At 43.9% G+C, this 22,303-nt stretch overlaps 1 protein-coding gene across 3 annotated transcripts in view; it reads right to left on the reverse strand.

Moving 5' to 3' along the window:
- ADCY1 (adenylate cyclase 1) overlaps nucleotides 1-22,303 on the reverse strand; it is a 573,552-nt gene that overhangs the window by 112,912 nt on the left and 438,337 nt on the right. For 2 of the 3 annotated variants that reach the window (XM_040433283.1, XM_040433284.1), the window contains exon 15: nucleotides 4,874-4,977. In XM_040433283.1, coding sequence (XP_040289217.1) covers nucleotides 4,874-4,977 — 104 coding nt within the window. Of the gene's footprint in view, nucleotides 1-4,873; nucleotides 5,001-22,303 lie in introns of all 3 variants that reach the window. The other variant, XM_040433282.1, reaches the window with a different exon arrangement.

Below are 22,303 nucleotides of genomic sequence, written 5' to 3' on the forward strand. Positions count from 1 at the left end.
ATACACTTTGCAATATACCTTGCTAAAAAATGCCTCATTCTCCATTTATCTGACACTTCTTTGCCCCAATACCTATTGCACTTAAACTCCGATCTAACTGAAAAACAGAATCCACGATTCAGAACAAAAGCTGACTTGGGGATCACATTACACAGAGCTGCAGAGAGTGAATGTATGTGAATGCTTGTGTGTGTGTGAGAGAGAGAGAAATATGGCAAGTTTAGGCTACTTTCACATCTGCGGCATTGTGATCTGTGCAGAGTGCGGTGGCTTCTGTCCCGCCAATTCTCAGCATTTTTGCCTTATTGCAGCTGGATCTCCGCGAGACCCCATGATAGTTATAGTTGCCGGAATGCCTGCTGCAGATGTGAAACTGGCCATAGCCAAATATAAACAGTTCTCCTGATAAACTTTTATCTTCTAAGTAAGCAGCACTTGATTGAGAGATGGTAAAATCTTGTTGCTGCCTTGTAGTAGGTATGGGGTCCTACAGATGGCGTGCCAGATCTCATGAATCATGGAGATGCAGATGATTGTTCACAGTACTTAGGCTGGAAGAGCATGTGTGAGAACCCTCAGTTATGAGGGCAAAATGCTGGGTAGCATTTTGAAAATATACTGGGTATCAACTTTTTGAAAATATGTATGGTGGTATAAAATAATTCTGTAACGGGGTTCCGAAGATGCACTCGGTCTCCCATTAGCCGCAGACCTGCTGCTTAGCTTCTGGAGCGAGGATCTGTGTTTGACCTCATTCCCAGGGCGGCTTTGCTAGCTGGGAGGCCCCCTGCTCCTAAGCCTGCCTTGAGCGCCGAGCTGATCACTCGGTGCTCGACTGGTTGGTCTGTCGGTCATGTGACGCTGGCCACGTCACATGACCCTCACTCCCCACTATAAATACAGGCAGCCTGCTGGCCACAGGTTGCCTGTTAATTTAGGTTCCACCTGTGATTTTGTCTGACCTGGCGTACTTACCTCCTGCTGAATTCCTGACGATCCTCTGCCTGCTCCTTGTGTACTTTGCTGCTCTCCTGGTATTCTGACCCCGGCCTCCTCCTGACGATCCTCTGCTGACTCCTTTGGTACTTCACGACTCTCCTGGTATTTATGACCCCGGCTTCTCCTGACAATTCTCTGCTTGCTCCATTTGTACTTTGTAGCTTTCCTGGTATTGACTCGTCCGTTCACGTTCTGTTGTTTGTCTGTCTGTCATCCCTGCACTTATTTCAAGCTAGGGATTGCCGTCCAGTTGTGCCCTGTCATTAGGACTCGCGAGGCAAGTAGGCAGGGCCAGGGGTAAGGGTGGAGCGCAGTGGTCACTTCCCTTCCCCCTGTGTGTGTGTGTACGCGACCGTTACAAATTCAGCTTTTATTTGTACATATTGTCATGGCTTCCATTTTTATAAGACCTATGATTAGGCTTCATGTACACGACCATATTTTATATCAGTGTCTAAAAAACATTTTTTGCGATTTGCACACAGACCCATTCATTTTTAGGGGCCCGCAAATAAAACGGACAGCACACAGATGTCATCCATGTGCTGTCCGCATCTGTGTGTACGTTCTGAAAACTACAGAACATGTGTTATTCTTGACCGTATTGTGGACCAGAATAGTAATTTTTAGTAATGGGAGTGAGAAAAGGTGTCTGTATTTTGTGGATCTATGGTTTACGTAACGCAATACGGGCACGTAGGTTTTCAGGACTTAAATGGATTTTCCAGGTTTTATTACGTGTTGGCCTATCCTAAGGATAGGCCATCACAAGCTGATTACCAGGGGTCCAACACCCAATACCCCTGACAATTAGCTGTTCGAGTCTAGCTCCGGTGGAAATACACAGCTCTGTCAGTGTAGTGTAGGGAGCTTATTACTACAGTGCTGATCCCATTGAAATGAATAGGAGCTGCGCTGCAGTGATGAGCTCTGTCCACTACACAGCTGACAGGGCTGTGTAGTTCAGCCACCAGAGGTACAACCGAACAGCTGATCAGCAGAGGTGTGGTGTGTTGGACCCCTAATAATCAGCTAGTAATGGCCTATCCTGAACACATAAACTTAATAAATGCTTAATAACCCCTTTAACTATTTATGACATAATCTCATGACAGATCATCAATATCAGATTGGTAGGGGTCTGATTCCTGGTAGCTCTGCAGACCAGCTGCTGGAAGAGACAGTGGTGTCCAGACGAGCATTCTGGCCACTTCTTCAGTCTTTGACGTCACGTCCATTGGTCACATGACCTTTATGTAGCTCAATCCCATTCAAGTAAATGGAATCAATAGAAATAGTTTCATGGGTTTTGTTTTTACAGTGTTCACTTTGTGGTAAAAATGATATGTTAACTTTATTTTGTGTGTCAGTACTTAACACAGCCTAAGGGCTTGTTCACACAAATGTTTTTTGCGTTCCGAATACGGCCTGTATTTTGCATTCTGTATACGGGCCGTATACGGAACCATTCATTTCAATGGGTCCGCAAAAGCTGCGGACAGCTGTCCGCATCGTTTCTCTGTTCCGTGACCCCGCGAAAATTATGAGACATGTCCTATTCTTGTCCGTTTTGCAGACTAGAATAGGCATCTCTATAATGGGCCTCCTGTTCCGTTCCGCAAATTGCGGAAGGCACACGGGTGGCATCCGTGTTTTGCAGATCTGCAATTTGCCGTGTCGTGTGAACAAGCCCTAAGAGCTCTTTTTTTGCGGGGTAATCTGTAGGGGTATCTTGATTGATACCATTTTGGGATATGTATGACTTTTTGATCAGATTTACATTTTTTGGGGGGGATGGGGGGGGGGCAATTCGGCCATTTTGATGTTTTCACTTTATGACGTTTATTGTATGGGATAAATCCTTTCATATTTTAATCGTTTGGGCATTTTTGGACCCAACGATACCAATTATATTTATTTTTTATTGTTTATTTTTATTTGTAAAATGGGGAAAGGAGATTATTAGAAATTTTTTCTATATTTTTAAAACTTTTTTTCTTTAGTTAAAGAGCATCTGTCAATATGATCAACCCTTTTAAACCAGGTATACTGCCTGGTAGGGTGGATCATGCTGAGTAAAATGATACTCGTCTTTTTTCTGTACAGCAAACTGCTGCAGAGATATATTTTTTATATTTAAGCAGCATGACTGGCTGCAGTGCTTGGAGCACCGTTAAAGTTGCACCCCTATGCTCTGTGCACTTTCCCCTCCCATTGATTGAGAGGGCCAGAACTCTAGTCTAGCCTTGTGTTCTCACACCTGCATCGAGTCGGCTAAATGACTTTACGCTTGTGTAGTGGATCAGATGCTACTTCCCGGGCTAGCTGTATTACTAGACAGAGCCTGTGGAGAAGCATGGAGCTATTTAAGCACACCTTTCATTCTGTGTTTTCACAACCACTTTATCTCCTTAACCCTTAGGCTCCCAGCGCAGTACGAAGATCTTTGAACATGGCGCCCACTCGCACATGCAACGGGCACAATAGCCAACAGGTCTTTGCTTTTTCAAACAGCAGCTGCCCCACGGTTCATGTATGCGACCAGCAATAATGCCGATCGCAGGCATTTAAGCCTTTAGATACCGTGGTCAAGTGCAACCACGACATCTAGGCTCCCTCGTGCGGCGATCAGGGAAGCCGGTCATTCATTCTAATACGCTGAATCTCTCTGAAGAGACCCAGCGTATTAGAGCTGCAGTTCCTATGCTGGCCAGCAGGTGGCAGGCCAACAAAGAATAACAGCAATTGGAGGTCATACTGTAGTTCTATGTATATACAGTATAAGCTGTAAGAAATCTGAGTACTGCATATTGTAGCCTCCTAGAGGGGCTACAAAAAAGTAAAAAAAAAATAAAGAAAAATATATAAAAATTTAAAATCAACCCTCTTACCCTAGAATAAAAAATAAATACATATATAAAAAGCATAAAGATCATGGGTATCGCCCCTGTCCAAAAACGCCCGTACTATTAGAATATAAAAATATTTCTCTCATACAGTGAATGGCGTAATAGAAAAAAAATCAAAATGGCCAATTTACCATTTTTTCATGCCTTCTCTTAACCCCCCAAAAATTTTATAAAATGTGATCAAAAAGTCACACAAATTCCAAAATGGTATCAGTAAAAACTACAGATCATCCATCAAAAAATGAGTCCCCACACAGCTCAGTAGACATAACTATAAAAAAGTTATGGGGGTCAATTTTTTTTCACTATTAAAACACAAGAAAAAATATACAATTGTGGTATCACCAGATTTGTACTGACCTGGAGAAGGAAGAGCACGAGTCAGTTTTCCTGCACAGTGAACGCCGTAGAAAAAAAAAAATGTTAAAACGCTGGCGGAATTGTGTTTTTTTTTCCTATCCCAAACCATTTGGAATATTTCCCCGCTTCCTACTACATCCTATGCAATAAAATGGTGGCATTAAAAAGTACAATTTATCCCGCAAAAAAGAAGCCCTCATACTGCTATGTGAACAGAAAAATAAAAACGTATGACTCCGGGAAGACAGGAAAGAAAAATGAAAATGCGAAAAAAACTCCAGTATCCAAGGGGTTAACTGCTCTGTAGTAATTTACAGTAAAATTATAATGATTTTAAAATATATTCTGCCTGTTAGAATGTGTGCCTCCTAGTAGAGACATGATTACTTAAAGCAACTGTAGTTTTAATGCTGTGAAGGAAGAGTCAGTACACTTTACATACATCTTTCTCAAGAAATTGTACCCCTTTAAAGAAGTTGGCCCATGATCAACGTTTGGCTTTTTTTACACAGAAGACAAGTCAACATCATTCTTCTTTTATTCAAATAAACTGGCAGCAAAACTGATAATAGGATTTTTTTAAAATAAAATAATGTAATGGTTACCTGCACAGCCCAGAGGTAGTCCAAGCGTAATTTTAAGTCCACCTGTCTAGAATGAAGTGCTAAAGCACAGCAAAACAGCAAAATGGCTAGAATAGGTTCATAACCTCGCATATAAAATGATCCCCGCCTTTAAAATAAAAAGAAAAAAATACTGTGAAAAACATAAATAACAAACATAACATGCATCTGTTACGCTGACTTCATATCAGTGTTGCAAATTCAGTTTTTCCATTTGATTTGAAAGAAGCACTCCCACAAAAATTGTATTCTCTGATCTGTTAGAAAGGTATATGAGAGATGAAGTTAACTGTAGTCAAGGTAATTTTCTTACCAGTGAATGTCTTTGTGAGTTATAACCTCCTTTCTGATCCTCGGCTGTGAAATGTGACCAGTACTGACTTTACAACTAACACAGCATCTTATGTGTGCACAAGAAGTCAATTTCTCCATATCCTCCTATGGGAGCCTTGATGTCAGTCTCATAGAAATAAATAGAGAAGTAACTGACTTCCTGTCCTGTGTCAGTTGGAAATTGGAGTCCTGGTCACATGACATAGCTAAGGATCAAAAGGGAGGTTATAACTCACAAATATAGTCACTAGTAAGAAGATTACCTTCACTACAATTTTCATGTACCTTTCTAACTGGTCAAAGAATTTTTTTTTTGTAGAAAATCGAAACAAGCCATGATACCTTGTCACAGATGAACACCAAAGGCACTTAGACGATCCCAATGACTTATAGTGAGCTCCATTGGATACTGTCAAGTTGTTCATAATGTTACTAGAAAATCAAGGTGTGTAGCATTGTTTTTTTTTCTTTTAATGTGACAGAATGCAAATGTGCAATAATCCAAAAACTAGTCCAAAAATCCGGAAATGGCGCATTCCCAAATTCTCCAGTATAGGTATATGGAAATTAGATCCAAAACTGAATATTAATATCACAAACTTACCTGTCCGGGCTCCAGCGGCGAGATCTCCAGTTTCAACGCAACCCTGTCAGGAGAGACGCGCTGCTAAGCCACACCCCCTGGTGAAGCGACAGCGTCCTTAGCAACAGGATGCACTGCTGTTTCTCCCCACAGTGGGGGTGTGTTGGAGGAGATTAGCAGTGGGCTGATTGCTCACCTGCTCTATTATTGTGTGCTAGTGTTTTCAATAACGGAACGCTAAGTCATGACCTATCAGGTTCTGATCCTGGGACTCGGTGGACTATTTAAACCACTTCCTGTCTCTTTACTAGTGATAGTCTTGTTTGGGATCACTAGCTTGGTTCCTGATTCTTAGATTCATTTGGATTTCTTTGTGCTTTTGACTTCGACTTGTATTTTGACCACTCACTGTCTCTCGCTTTTGTATTCCATTATGTGCCTGGATCTGACCCATTTTTGCACGAATATCCCTTTGTGTTTTTGTCTCTTGGTGTTTGTCCGTCTCTGCATCTTCGTAGCAAAGGGACCGTTGACCAATTGCGGTCTTGCTATCTAGGGCTTGAACTGCAACTAGGTAGGGAAAATGGGCTGGGTTCCAGGTCAGGGCTCACTGTCCATGTCTGTCCCTATCTACAAGCATTTCAGCTAAAAATAATGCGTCTTCCTTGACAAATAAAAAGATAAAAAGTCCCAAAACAACATGTTTCAGAGTTACTACCCCTTCCTAAAGTCGAAAAATAATGAAAACCAAGGAACACATCAGACGGGTCAGGGATAAAGTTGTGAGGAAGTGTAAAGCAAGGTTAGGTTATAAAAAAATATCCCAAGCTCTGAACATCTCACGGAGTACTGATCAATACATCATTCAAAAATAGTAGTATGGAACAACTAGAATCCTACCAAGATATGGCCGTCCACCTAAACTGACAGCCCAGACAAGGAGAGCATCAATTAGAGAAGTAGCCAAGAGGCTCATGGCCACTCTGGAGGAGATGCAGATATCCACAGCTCAGGTGGGAGAATATGACCACAGGATAACTATTATTCATGTACCCCACAAATCTGGCTTTATGAAAGAGTGGCAAGCCATTTTTGAAAACAAGACGTAAGAATTCCCATTTGCAGTTTGCCACAAGCCATGCAGGGGACACAGGAAACATGTGGCAGAAGGTCAGATGAGACCAAAGTTAAACTTTTTAGCCTAAATGCGAAAGGTTATGTGCTGCGGAAAACTAACACTGCACATAACCCTGAACACATTATTCCCCTTTGAAACAAGATGGTGGCAGCATCATGGTGGGGATGCTTTTCTTCAGCAGGGACAGGGAAGTTAGTCAGAGTTGATGATAAGATTGATGGAACTAAATATAGGGCAATCCTGGAGGAAAACCTGTTAGAGGCTGAGAAAAGACTGGAGACTAGGACAGAGGTTCACCTTCCAGCAGGCTAATAACCCTAAACGTACAGCCAGAGCTACAATAGAATGGTTTAGATCAAAGCATATTCATGTGTTAGAATGGCCCAGTCAAAGTCCAGACCTAAATCCCTTTGAGAATATGTGGCAAGAATTGAAAATTGCTGTTCACAGATGCTCTCCATCCAATCTGACGGAGTTTGAGCTATTATGCAAAGAAGAATGGGCAAAAATTACACCCTTTAGATCTGCAAAGCTGGTACAGACATACCCTAAAAGACTTGCAGCTGTAATTGCAACAAAAGGTGGTCCTAAGTATTGACTCAGGGGGGCTGAATACAAATGCACACCACACTTTCCAGATTTCTATTTATAACATTTTTTGAAAAACATGTATCATTTTCTTTTAACTTCACACATACTTGCCACTTTGTGTTGGTCTATCACATAAAATACAATTAAAGGGGTATTCTCATCTTCCCTTTTCATACTTAACTTCCGACGCGACGTTCACTTCCTGGATTCTTCTCCCGGCCGGGCCGTGCAGAAAACGGAAGATTTTCTCCCGGCCGGGCCGTGCAATGTCCTGAACGTGGTGACTTTTTCCTGGCCTGTATAGTAGAGCCGGCGTGCGCATTCGCGGCTCTGTACTATACTGGCCAGGAAGAAGTCATCATGGTGCATGCGTGCGCATTCAGGACATTGCGCGGCCCGGCCGGGAGAGAATCTTCAGTCTTCTGCGCAAGCGCGGCCCGGCGGGATTCGACAGGAGAGGTGGCCGTAACCAGGGGAGACCAAAGACAACATCAGGTAAGAGGGGACTTATTTTCTAAAAAAGGGTGGGAATTGGGTAATAACATGTATTTAGAAAAATTATCACTGTCAAATCATTAACAGATTTTACAGTGATCATTAAGATGAGAATACCCCTTTAAGGCTACTTTCACACTAGCGTTAATATTTTCCGGTATTGAGATCTGTCATAGGGTCTCAATACCAGAAAAAAAGCTTCCGTTTTGTCCCCATTCATTGTCAATGTGGACAAAATGTAACTGAACAGAACATAATGCTCCAATGTGCTGCGGTTTGCTTTCCCACCTGAGATGCGGAGCAAAACGGATCCGTCATGACCCACAATGCAAGTCAATGGGGACGGATCAGTTTTCTCTGACATAATCTGACATTAGAAAACAGATCTGTCCCCTACTGACTTTTAATGAAGTTCATGACGGATGCAGGCGGTTGTATTATCAGTAATGGAAGCATTTTTGCTGAACCATGCCGGATCCTGCAAAAACGCTAGTGTGAAAGTATCCTAGGTTTGTGGGTGTAATGTGAAAAAATGTGGAAAACTTCAAGGGGTATGAATACTTTTTCAAGCCACTGTAACACACAGTACACACATATCTTATATATGGAAGCTTAGTGCATAGAAAAGCCTGCCCAATTTTGGGTCACAGTGCATTTGAGTCAGAAAACATACATTAAAAATTCCACCAAAAATTATTCCACCATAAGTAGCTCCATAAACCCCATTCATCAAAGGAAATACAAGGGAAAACTCTTACATGCAAGTTTTTTTTACGTATTTAAATAGAGAACTCTATTTCTCACAATGGTATTAAACCGTGCGCAGGAGCGATGTGGAAACATAGCGCCCACTCGAATGTGCAGCGGGTGTCATGGCCGACAGATCTCTGCTGTTTCATACAGCAGAGACCTGCGGCTACTTACCGTGACAGCAAGAATAGGAATCGCGGTAATTAAAGGCTTTAGATGCCGTGATCAAGAGAGATCACGGCATCTAAATGCGCAAAACCCCGGAAGCTCGTGCTGCCGGCCTCCTACCGATGCCCCGTGTGGCCAATTCGGGCATCAGTAGTTGCTCTGAACACTTTCAGCCTCACTGATGCGGCTGAAAGTGTTCATGCTGCAATTCTTATTTTGGCCAGGAAAAGAAATGAGCAAATGAGGGTTTAAATGTCAATTTAGAATTCCCTGATCGAACAAAACAAAAAATGTAATAACATTATTCATAGGCTCATATATGATCTTCAAAATGATCCAAAAAAAAATTAATTAAAAAAAATAAAAAAATATATAAAAAATGTAAAAAATATAAAAGTTTAAATCACCCCCTTTCCGTATAATAAAAAAAAACTAAATACCTAAATAAAAATAAATATAGACGTCATGGGTATCATCGCGACCGAAAACGCCCATACTATTTTATATTTAAAAAAAATTCAAATACGGCGAATGGCGTAATGGAAAAAAGGGTCAAAATGGCCAATTTGCCATTTTTTCATTGCTTCTCTTACCCAAAAAAATGTAATAAAATGTGATAAAAAAGTCATACACACTCCAAAATTGTATCTATAAAAACTACAGATTGTTCCGCAAAAAATGAGCCCCAAAACAGCTCAGTAGACATAAGTATAAAAAAGTTATAGGGGTCAGAATATGGTGATAAAATGTTATCAAAGTTAAAATTTATTTTAGACATAAAAAACCTACACATACGGGGTATCATTGTAATCGTACTGACCCAGAGAATCAAAAGCATGGGTCAGTTTTGCCGTAAACGAAACGCCGTGGGAACAAAACCCGTAAAACGGTGGAATTGAGTTTTTTTCCAATTCCACCCCATTTGGAATATTTTTACCGCTTCCTACTACATTTTATGTCATAATTAATCATAATTAATGGTGTCAATAGAAAAAACAACCTGTCCCGCAAAAAATAAGCCCACATACAGCTATGTGACCGGTAATATAAAAAAGTTATGGCTGATGGAAAATAGGGAAGAAAAATGAAAACGCAAAAATAAAAAAACCTTCGGTATCCTAAGGGTTAATTAATTACAGGTCACCTTTGTTTTTGCTAATACGTAAAAACAAATAAACAAAACAGTCTACAACACCCAGTCTTCCCAGGAGGTTTCAAATCCAATCACAGCTTTAGCCAGACCCTGTTTAACTTTTGATATCAGGGGTATCCAGGCTGGGGTAGCAGGTAGACTATAAAAATTATGCCACAACTGCAGGCTAAAATTATTAATGAATTCAGTAGAGTGTTGTTAGAATAAACAATTCATAGTGACCAAAAACGTACAAATGAATGCCTTATCAGTACATGGGTATTCAGTAGTGTTGAACGAGCACCAAAGTGCTTGAGTAGAACACTTTGGGATGCTCGGGTGCTCTACCGAGCACCCGAGCACAATGGAAGTCAATGGGAGAACCCAAGCAGTAAACCAGGCACCCCCTGCTCTGAAGAGGGGAGGGTGTCTGGTTCATAGGAAAGGGTTAAAAATGTATGGAAACTTCACTGAAATGGTTCGGGAACAGCATGGGGAGGATGTCTGGATGCATTTTGGACTCCCAGGTCGCTGCTGGGAACGATGTTGTCCGAGTAGTACGCCACTTTTACAGACTGACAATAATACGCACAACACCAAAGATAAAATCGATTTTACAGGAAAAATTGTTAGGAAACATTCTTTCCTGTATATTTACTTGTATATAAAGTGCAAGTGCTGCAAAAAATTACAAGGAAGAGGCTCTCCGATACAACCTGTATATCACATAAAGAAGGGCCTCATTCACATTGTGGTACAATTGTTCAGGTAGTGGGACTCCTACACTTATAAAGCCTATGCACTAAGTGAAAGGGCTGCCAAAAATTACAAGGAACCGGTACTCCAATACACCCTTTATTACACATCATACACACCCTTAAAAAATTATGATTGATGGCCTGCTGGTGACCCTCTAAAACATTAGGAGCAAGGGCCTGCTGGTGACCCTCAAAAAAATTAGGGGTGAGGGTCTGCTGCTGAGCTGACCATCTAAAAAATTAGGGGTGAGGGTCTGCTGCTGAGCTGACCATCTAAAAAATTAGGGGTGAGGGTCTGCTGCTGAGCTGAACATCTAAAACATTAGGGGTGAGGGCCTACTGCTGATCTGACCATCTAAAAAATTAGGGGGGAGGGTCTCCCCCGCTCAGCAGGCGGACACCCGAACGCAGCTAGCAGCTGAGCTAAACGGATCCGTCCAGACTTACAATGTAAGTCAATGGGGACGGATCCGTTTGAAGTTGACGCAATTTTCAAACGGATCCGTCCTCCATTGACTTTCAATGCAAAGTCTGGACGGATCCGTGTGACTAACTTTCACACTTAGATTTTTTTCTGAAATATAATGCAGACGGATCCGTTCTGAAAGGATACCATCGTTTGCATTATAGGAGCGGATCCGTCTGTGCAGACACCAGACGGATCCGCTCCGAACGCAAGTGTGAAAGTAGCCTAAAACATTATGGGCGAGGGCCTGCTGGTGACCCTCTAAAACATTAGGGGTGAGGGTCTGCTGCTGAGCTGGCCCTCTAAAACATTAGCGAGGGCAGCCTAATAAGCATGTTGATATAATGTAGGAGGAAGAGAAAAGGAAGATTGAACCATATACCCTTTTTTGTGGTGGAAGGAGTGCATAGGAATACAGTGTATTCAATACATCATAAAAGCCACATTTAAAGTGCCTTTATGTTCAGCCACTTTCCTCTGGTGGTGTAGAGAAGTCAGGGGCAATCCAGGCCTTGTTCATTTTGATAAGAGTCAGCCTGTCAGCATTTTCAGTTGACAGGCGGATGCGCTTATCAGTTATTATGCCCCCAGCAGCACTAAATACCCGCTCTGACAAAACGCTGGCAGCAGGGCAGGCCAGCACTTCCAAGGCGTAGAGTACCAGTTCATGCCACGTGTCCAGCTTGGACACCAAATAGTTACACTTTCCCCTCCTTGTGACACTAGGCCGTGCATCAGGGTGAGGGTGCTGGCGGGGTGTCATGAAACTGTCCCATGCCTTGGAGAGTGTTGCCCTGCCTCTGTTGGAGCTGCTGTGTGTTCCCCTCGTCTCCCCTCCTCGTCTCCCCAAGGAACTACGTACTCTGCTGCCAGCGTTGTCAGCTGGAAATTTTTGGAGCAATTTTTCCACAAGGACCTTCTGGTATTGCACCGTTTTGCTTGTCCTCTCCACCACAGGAATGAGATATGAGAAGTTCTCTTTGTAGCGGGGGTCGAGAAGGGTGAACAACCAGTAATCGGTGTTGGCCAAAATGCGTATAACGCGAGGGTTACGGGAAAGGCAGCATAACAAAGTCAGCCATGTGTGCCAGAGTCCCAACAGACAAGACTTCGCTGTCCTAGACAGGAGGATGACTCTCAATCTCCTCATCCTCTTCGGTCCATCCACGCTGAACAGATGGAAACCTGCTATGGGTACTACCCTCTGTAACAGATGTGCAGTCCAGTGCGCATCTTGTCTAATGTATGCAGTCCTGGAACAGCCGTTTGAGGGTGCATATCTTTGTTTAAAATGTGAGCAATTTGCCCGTTTGGAATCGCACATTAAGTATCTAAATGGGCGAATTTCAACACTGAGAAGCGTTGACAATTTGGAAAAGAGTTTGCTGCTCACTGAGCAAGCACTCTATGGGGTAGATGTGGGGGAGGGTGGTATCGAGGAGGCTCAGGAAAGTGAGGTAGCTAGCTGGTTAACAGTTAGAAAGCGGGGAAGAGGGAAGAGTGCGAGGGAGGCTAGCCCTGATCTGACACATCAAACAAGTTTGCAAGGTTGGCAGATGAGGGGAATGTAAGTTCAGGGAGAGCACTGCTACAGCTGGACACTTCCTCTGCCAGTCAGGGAAATGTCAGCTCCAGTAAGCAAGGGACAAGGAGAGCAGGGCAGGCCAGACAGGTGCTGGTAGTGGGAGACTCAATTTTTAGGGGTACAGATAGGGAAATCTGTCACAAAGACCGGGATCGTCGAACGGTGTGTTGTCTTCCTGGCGCTCGAGTTCGACACATCGCAGATTGGGTTGACAGATTACTGGGAGGGGCTGGAGAAGATCCAGCGGTCATGGTCCATATTGGAACCAATGACAAAGTTAGAGGTAGGTGGAGCATCCTTAAAAATGATTTTAGGGATTTAGGTCAAAAGCTTGGGGCAAGGAACTCAAAGGTAGTATTTTCCAAAATACTACCGGTACCACTAGCCACATAAGAAAGACAGTGGGAGATTAGGGAGGTTAAGAAGTAGCTCAATAACTGGTGTAGGAAGGAGGAGTTTGGGTTCCTGCAGAACTGAGCTAACTTCTCTGTTGGCTACAGGCTCTATCGTAGGGATGGGCTGCACCTCAATGGGGAAAAGGCAGCTGTGTTGGGGGAGAAGATGGATAGAAGGTTGGAGGAGTTTTTAAACTAGGGACTTGGGGAGGGTAATTACGTTATAGTATAGTGCAGATAGAGACCGGAGCAATGTAATGGGACTAGGGGAGAATGGCTTTATGAGGGATCGGTCAAGTCAAACTAATTTATTCAATTTCTATGAGGAGGTAAGTTCTAGACTTGACAGCGCCTAATCAATGGATGTCGTATATCTGGACTTCTCCAAAGCATTTGAAACTGTACCGCATAAAATGTTAGTATATAAAATGAGAATGCTTGGACTGGGAGAAAATGTCTGTATGTGGGTAAGTAACTGGCTCAGTGATAGAAAACAGAGGGTGGTTATTAATGGTACACACTGAGATTGGGTCACTGTCACTAGTGGAGTACCTCAGGGGTCAGTATTGGGCCCTATTCTCTTCAATATATTTATTAATGATCTTGTAGAAGGCTTGCATAGTAAAGTATCAATTTTTGCAGATGACACTAAACTGTGTAAAGTAATTAACACTGAAGAGGACAGTATACTACTACAGACGGATCTGGATAGATTGGAGGCTTGGGCAGATAAGTGGCAGTTGAGGTTTAACACTGACAAATGTAAGGTTATGCACATGGAAAGGAATAATGCAAGTCACCCGTACATACTAAATGGTAAAACACTGGGTAACACCGACATGGAAAAGGACCTAGGAATTTTAGTGAACAGCAAACTAAGCTGTAAAAACCAGTGCCAGGCAGCTGCTGCCAAGGCCAATAAGATAATGGGTTGCATGAAAAGGGGCATAGATGCCCGTGATGAGAACACAGTCTTACCACTTTACAAATCACTAGTCAGACCACACATGGAGTACTGTGTACAGTTCTGGGCTCCTGTGAACAAGGCAGACATAGCAGAGCTGGAGAGGGTACAGAAGAGGGCAACTAAAGTAATAACTGGAATGGGGGGTAATTAGGGTTATTCACTTTGGAAAAAAGACGACTGAGGGGAGATCTAATTACTATGTATAAATATATCAGGGGTCAGTACAGAGATCTCTCCCATCATCTATTTATCCCCAGGACTGTGACTGTGACAAGGGGACATCCTCTGCGTCTGGAGGAAAGAAGATTTGTACACAAACATAGAAGAGGATTCTTTACAGTAAGAGCAGTGAGACTATGGAATTCTCTGCCTGAGGAGGTGGTGATGGTTAGTTCACAAAGAGTTCAAGAGGGGCCTGGATGTATTTCTGGAGTGTAATAATATTTCAGGTTATAGCTACTAGAGATGGTTCATTGATCCAGGGAGTTATTCTGATTGCCTGATTGGAGTCGGGAAGGAATTTATTTCCCCTTAAGTGGGGAAAATTGGCTTCTACATCACAGCTTTTTTTTTGCCTTCCTCTGGATCAACTTGCAGGATAACAGGCCGAACTGGATGGACAAATGTCTTTTTTCGGCCTTATATATGTTACTAACTGTCTCCAGCTCCTCCTCCTCATCATCATCCAATTTGTGCTGAGAAGACGAACTGAGGGTGGTCTGGCTATCTCTCTGTGTACTGTCTTCCCCCATTTCCACATGCAAAACATCTGCTTCATTGTGAGCAGCGAGTGTTTCAGTAGACACAGAAGTGGGATGGTTACGCTGATAATAGTGGCATCGCCACTCACCATCTGTGTTGATTCCTCAAAGTTGCGTAAAACCTCACAGAGGTCAGACATCCATGCCCACTCGTCGCTTGTGAGTGGAAGCTGACTGGAAAGGCGATGACCATGTTGCAGCCTGGCCAACATGTGAAACGTGAAGTTCCAGAGCGTGCCCAAGTCTCACAACAGTTGGTGAGCTGGCAATTGCAAGCGCCGCTCCAGCGTTGACAGACCGGCGGCAGCTGTAGATGACTTTCGGAAATGGGCACACACGCGCTCCTTCACCAGTAGCTCAGGCAAATTGGGGTAGGTTTTGAGAAACCGCTGAACCACTAAGTTGAACAAGTGGGCTAGGCATGGGATGTGTGTGACGTAGTAGTTTTATTGTGGACGATTTGTCTTTTATTTTATTGTCCACCAGAAGGGTGAAAGTGTGTCATGCGTTGGCATGGCAACTTCTTCATGGGTGTCTTAAAAGTCAGCGAGTTCATATGCGCTCACGTCAGCGGCCTGAGGTATACGATTTTTTGAGCGAAACGGCCATCACCGCTATGCATGGAAGATTCGCTGTCCGCCCCTGTTAATTCTGCTGGTTATTGTTACTCGCATCCTTTAACAATAAAGGATCATTTTATGAATTACTGCTGGGTGAATGCCGCCTCATCCTTTTCTACTATTGGAATGGTATGTGTGTGAGCTTGCCGAGCTCCAAAGCCGCCACCACGTTACGGCCATTATCAGACACAACCATGTCTGTTTGTAGTTTGAGTGGTGAGAGCCACAGCTCAGTCTGGTACCTTATACCCTGCCACAGCTCTGCGGCGGTGTGCTGTTTGTCACCTAAGCAAATAAGTTTCAGCGGGGCCTGTTGCCGCTTCCCCACTGCAGTGCTACACTGTTTCCAGCTACTGACTGATGGCTGACTGGTGCAGCAAGATGAGAATTCAGAGGTGCAAGTGGAGGAGGAGAAGGGGGGGGGGGGTTTCAGCCACTAATGTAGGTGGTGGCAGAAATCATGATGAAAGTAGGGCCCACAATCTTTGGCGTCGGTAGCACCTGTGCCATCCCAGGGTACGACTCAGGGAAATGTAGTGTCCCTGGCCAAAAACACTTGTCCATGTGTCAGTCATTAAGTCGACCTTACCAATAACTGCATTGGTCAGGGCACGGGTGATGTTACAAGACACATGCTGGTGTAAGGCGGGGATGGCACATCGGGAAAAATAGTGGCCGCTGGGGACTGAGTAACGAGGGATGGCCGCCTCCATCAGGCTGCGGAAACCCTCAGTGTCTACAAGCCAGAATGGCAACATTTCCAGGGCCAGCAATTTGGAAAGGTGCGCATTTAGTGCTATGTCCTGTGGGTGGGTGACTGGGTTATTGTGCTTTCGTTCAAAGGCCTGGGGTATGGACATCTGTACTCTGCGCTGGGACACAGAAGTGGATGTGCTAGCTGATGGTGCTTGCGAAGGTCCAGGTGCAGGGCGGGAGGCATCCTGGCCTGCGTCTTGGACAGGGGATTGGCCAGCACCTAACACAGGGGAAGAGGAGGCAGTGGTGTGACCCACAGACACTGATTGTGGACCCAGGCGTTCGGCCCACCTATTAGGGTGCTTTTATGCAATGTGGCGGATAATGTTGGTGGTGGTGAGGTTGCTAGTGTTCACGCCCCGTACGGCACAGGTTGCAAATGACAATTCTTTCATCGTTCGCACTTTCCTCAAAAAAGCACCAGACTGCGGAACACCCACCCCTTGGCAAGGAAAATTGCCACAAGGGGGTGCTCCAGGGAACAGTTGTGGACCTGTTTGGTATGGCCCGCCTTCTCACTTTTGCCACCCCACTGCCTCTTCCAGCCTGTTGCAGTGCTGCGGATCCCTCCCCCTCTGTACTGCTGTCCTCGCTCGGCTTGCCACCTTCCCAGATTGGGTCAGTGATTTCATCGTACACCACCTCCTCTTCCACTTTCTCACTCTGGTCATCCTCCTGACTTGTTGACCTAACAAGAACCTCACTTATTGACAACTGTGTCTCATCCTGATCATGAACCACTTGAGACACTAATTGCAGTTGACTTATTGGCAACTGTGTCTCATCATGATCCACCTCGTGAAACACTAATTGCCGTTCCCCACAGTCATCTTTTTCTGACTGTGAATGCTCAAGAGTTTGGGAATCAGTGCACAAGATCTCCTCATGCCCCTCTTCATGTGGGCTTGGCGAGAGGGTCAAATCAAGGAATGGCGATGAAAAGAGCTCCTCGGAATATCCGAGTGTGGGATCACTTGTTTGCCAAGACTCTTCATGGTGGGAGGAAGGAGGATCAGGGTGAGGATTCTGTTGACCAAACTCTTAGCTACTGAGACTGGACTTTGTGGAAGACAGGGTGGTGCTTAATCGACTGGAAGCATTATCTGCTGCAATCCAACTGACCACCTGGTCGCACTAGTGTGACTTCAAGAGTGGTGTCCTGTGCCGCCCTGCAAACCTGGACTTGAAGCTAGGTATCGTGGATGAGTGTGTTTCTTGTGCTCTGGCAGCAGGCACAGTTTCACTGGGCCCAGGGCCACAGCCTCTGCGTGCACAATCAGCAGCACGGCCACTTCCCTGTCCGTTACTGCTCGCCTTGAGCATATTAAATGGTATATATGCTTGCAAGTATGTCACACGTACAGTAGAGCAGGTTTTGTAAGTGCACGCACAAATAAATTAAACAGTGTCACAGATATGTAGGATGCTCAAACGTTATACAGGAGATGTAGCTCAGGTAATGTCGCTGTCACCAGCGGCAAAAAAATTAAACTGAACGTCACTGATATTTAGGATGCTCAAATGTTATACAGGAGATGTAGCGCAAGTAATGTCGCTGTCACCAGCGGTGAAAAAATTAAACTGAATGTCATTGATATTTATGATGCGCAAACGTTATACAGAAGATGTAGCGCAGGTAATGTCGCGGCTGTCACCAGCGGCTAACGTTATACAGGAGATGTAGCGCAGGTAAGGTCGCTGCTGTCACCAGCGGCTAACGTTATACAGGAGATGTGCGCAGGTAATGTCGCTGCTGTCACCAGTTGCGCACGTTGCGCTAATATATTTCACAGCCAGATAAAACAATAGTCCTTAAAAGGACTGTTGGATCTCTAACACCTTTCAACACTCAAAATTCACAAAAAAACTAACTAAATTCCTCTCCTCTGTCTCTTTTGCTACAGCTCGCCCTGACTATAGCATCCGATGATGCGTTCCGGCCAGCCAATTACTGTAATGCCAGTAACCAACATGGCTACGGCATTACAGTGAGTGGCACTACTTCCCTGCACGTTTATTGGGGAGGAGACTCGAGCATCGCGCCCGAGCACATGCGGTGTTCGGCCGAACACTGTGATATGCCGAGCATCGCGATGCTCGATTGAAAAAGGTGTTCGGCCGAGCATCCTCGTCCAACACTAGTATTCAGAAAAAGCACCTTCAGTAGGGTTAGCTATACTAAAACATCTAAAGATCAGATGCCTTCCCCTTCAGGAAGGCGGCTTAAAAACACATTTGTGACAAGCTATAGGCTGGAGATGATCTGGGGGTGTGTGCTGGCCCTTAAAGGATCAGCCATAGCGCACACACTTTCTCTAGGAACAGAGCAGAAAACCATGGAAGAGGGAGCAGGCCACAGCCTGCACATGGGACACCAGTGGGAAGTGGGCCCAAGCTAGTGAGTGATGCAGTGCCCAAGCCCACACAGAAAAACAAGACAGCTGTGGGCATGACACGTCCACATAAAACTACCTGCATATCATATAGCCTCCATTCACTTCATTGCTGGATCATCTCCTTCTTCCGTATCCCCAGCATCCGGTTCTTGTCATCCATTGCAGGGATCCCAACCATCCGTAAAGTCACAAACAGTCCAGAAAACCTTTTTTTTTCTCTTAATACTGACTTTTTTTTAGCATCTGGCAGAAAAATGCCTGTCTGTGATTTTTCTTTGTGGTAATAACTTTGGAATGGTTTTACTTATCTAACCGATTCTGAGAAGGGTACGTTTTTTTCCTTTATTTGTAAAAAAAAATTCAACATTTACAGAAAATTGGGAAAAATTCTCAATTTTCAAAATTTTTATTTCACTACTTTTAATACCTCATAAAATAGTTATCATTTAACATTCCCCATATGTCTTTGTTGGCATCACTTTGCAAATGTCATTTTATTTTTTTAGGATGTTAGAAGGCTTAGAATTTTAAAAACTATTTTTCAAAACAATTTTTTTAAGCACCAAGTCAGATATAAAGTGATTTTGAGGGGGCTTACATAATAGAAAGCACCCATAAATGCCGCCATTTTAGAAAGTACACCCCCCTTAAATTATTCAAAAAAATAACCCACGAGAATTAAAGGAAAATGGATATGAAATTTAATTTTTTAGCAATTTGTTATGTTAATCAATTTTTTTCTTGCAACAAAGCAAGGGTTAACAGCAAAATAAACCTCAATATGTATTACTCTGATTCTGCAGTTTACAAAAACACCCAATATTTGGTCATAAACTGTTCTATGGGCACATGGTAGTGGTCAGAAGGGAAGGAGTGCCATATGGTTTTTGGAGGGCAGATTTTGCTAGAATGGTTTATGGGCAGCATGTTGTATTTTAAAGGGGTTCTGCACTTTGTTTTAACCGATGATCTATCCTCTGGATAGACCATCAGCTTCTGATCGGCGGGGGTCCGAAGGGTTTAAAGTTGGTAGCGAAGGGTTTAAAGTTTGCACAGTGCATGAGCAGTGCAAATAATGACCTCAAAGGACAAGGTTACTCGACTACACGGTGTGAGTGTAGTGCAACAGGGGATGGGGGGGGATTATTTCATTCTTTAGTCCCCTCTCTCTCTGGATGCAGTGCTTTCAGTCAATCCAAGCTAACTACTCAGCTCCACCATATAGAGAGCATATGCAATTTGTGCACAACAAAGACTAAATCAATCAGCATCCATGCTCTGTGGTTTTGTGTGTCTATTAATTTGTGGCTGAGCTGTTGTTACTCATAGACCATTGCCTTTTACAAAATAGGGGGTCATTTACTAAACCCCTGGCGTATATTTCTTGCAGACTGCGGTTATTGGCGCCAAAATCTGCGACTTTTCCCCACTCATGCCAGGTTTAAAAAAGGGTATGTGGCATAGGTAGGGAAGCGGCTGGGCCGGCAGACCCGTCTCATTTAGCTATTTCTATGCCCGTTTTAGGTGTAGAAAATGGTCTAAATTTAAGCCAGCAAGGAAGAATTCACAAACCAACTTATTGAAAAAGGTGGCATCTTAGTGCAAGTTTAAAATCATTGAGCTCATTAGTATGATTTATACTGATACTAATGTTTGTCTATACATATTACATGTCTGTTCTTTTCATTTTAGGCAACTATTTGCAATGGCTGTGGCTAAAGCACCGGAATTCAATAACAGGAAATATTTCCACATACTGTTGGCCATATAGTGTAGCCATGGGCATTTACCCAATTTCACACTTGCATTGTTGCCATAAATCTTACCCATTGTGTTGTTTCAGCATAGGTGAGAGCAAAAAACAATTTCCTAATTCAAATGTAATATCAGAATTTCTTTAAATGACAGCTACCAGACCTTAGGCCACTTTCAGACGAGTGAGTTGCATACTGCAGACTCGCAGTGTGAGTATAAGACTGCTCCTGTCCTAAACTCCCAGGACTGACAGGGTCGCATAGCATTATATTTAGAGATGAGCAAATCAAAGTTGACGAAGTGGAATTCGATCCAAATTTCAGGATAAATTCAATTTGTACCGAAGTCTAATTTCCTCGCGCTTTGTGGTAACGAATCATATGTTTACCTAAAATGGCTGCTGCACATGTTAGAACATCACCCACAATGCCATGCATGCAGCCAATTAGCAGCCAACCAGCCCCTGTGATGTCAAAGCCCTATAAATAGTCTCAGCCATCTTGGTTTCTGCCATTTTCCAGTGTACTTAGTGCAGGGAGAGACATGACAGGTGCTAAGGACAGTGTTTAGGAAAGACTTTAGTCTGAAAAAAAAAAGATTGAGCAGTTCTGGAAAAGATCATTCATAGTGTAGGGAAAGGATAGGGAGGCATTATCCACACTATAGGAGAGAGCAGGGACCAATAGGGGAGTGTAAAGCCTGGGTAATGGGAGCGATTCTATTACACCTTGCTGCACTAACTGGGAATCCAAATTGCTCTAATACTACTGCTTCTAGGTTGTTTGCACTATATGATAGCTCAGTAATTCCAGCAATCCTTTCTTGTTATTAGGGTGAAAGTGCTGTGTGCATTTAGATAAAAAATAACTGTTTCCATTCACCCATGCTTTTTTAAGGAAAGTGCGGTTTGATAAAGCCAGTTTTGGGGTGTATTAATAGGAGATATAAGTACATCCACTAGCCGTTCTGCATTGAAATTACATTATGATACAGCAATTTTTGGGGTGTATTAATAGGAAATATAAGTACATCCACTCTGTCACGGCGCGGTCTAGGAGGCGGGCACGTCCGGAGCGCGCATCATCAGCACATCCGGCATCGCCCGCGCTCCTGAAAATACTATGCGCGCCGCCGAGGGCTGAGGTCACTCGGCGCTCGGCTGTGTGGAGTCATGTGATGCTGACCACGTCACATGACTCCTCTGGCTCCCTATTTAAACAGGCAATCTACTGGCCACAGATTGCCTGTTATTTAGGTTCCACCTGCGATTTTGTTTTTCCTGGCGTACTTACCTCCTGCTGATTTCCTGACGATCCTCTGCCTGCTCCTTCTGTACTTTGCTGCTCTCCTGGTATTCTGACCCCGGCTTCCTCCTGACGATCCTCTGATGACTCCTTTGGTACTTCCCGACTCTCCTGGTATTTATGACCCCGGCTTCTCCTGACTATTCTCTGCTTGCTCCATTTGTACTTCGTAGCTCTCCTGGTATAGACTCGGTCCGTTCACGTTCAGTTGTTTGTCCGGTCTGTCCTCCCTGCACTTATTCCAAGCTAGGGATTGCCGTCCAGTTGTCCCCTGTCATTAGGACTTGTGAGGCAAGTAGGCAGGGCCAGGGTGGAGCGCAGTGGTCACTTCCCTCCCCCTGTGTGTGTGTGTATGTGACCGTTACACACTCGCAGTTCTGCGGTGAAATTAAATTGTGATACAGCCATTTTTGGTGTGTATTAATAGAAAATATAAGTACGACCACTCGCCGTTCTGCA

The sequence above is a fragment of the Bufo bufo genome, chromosome 5, assembly GCF_905171765.1.
Source record: "Bufo bufo chromosome 5, aBufBuf1.1, whole genome shotgun sequence".
In the NCBI taxonomy this organism is placed as follows: domain Eukaryota; kingdom Metazoa; phylum Chordata; class Amphibia; order Anura; family Bufonidae; genus Bufo; species Bufo bufo.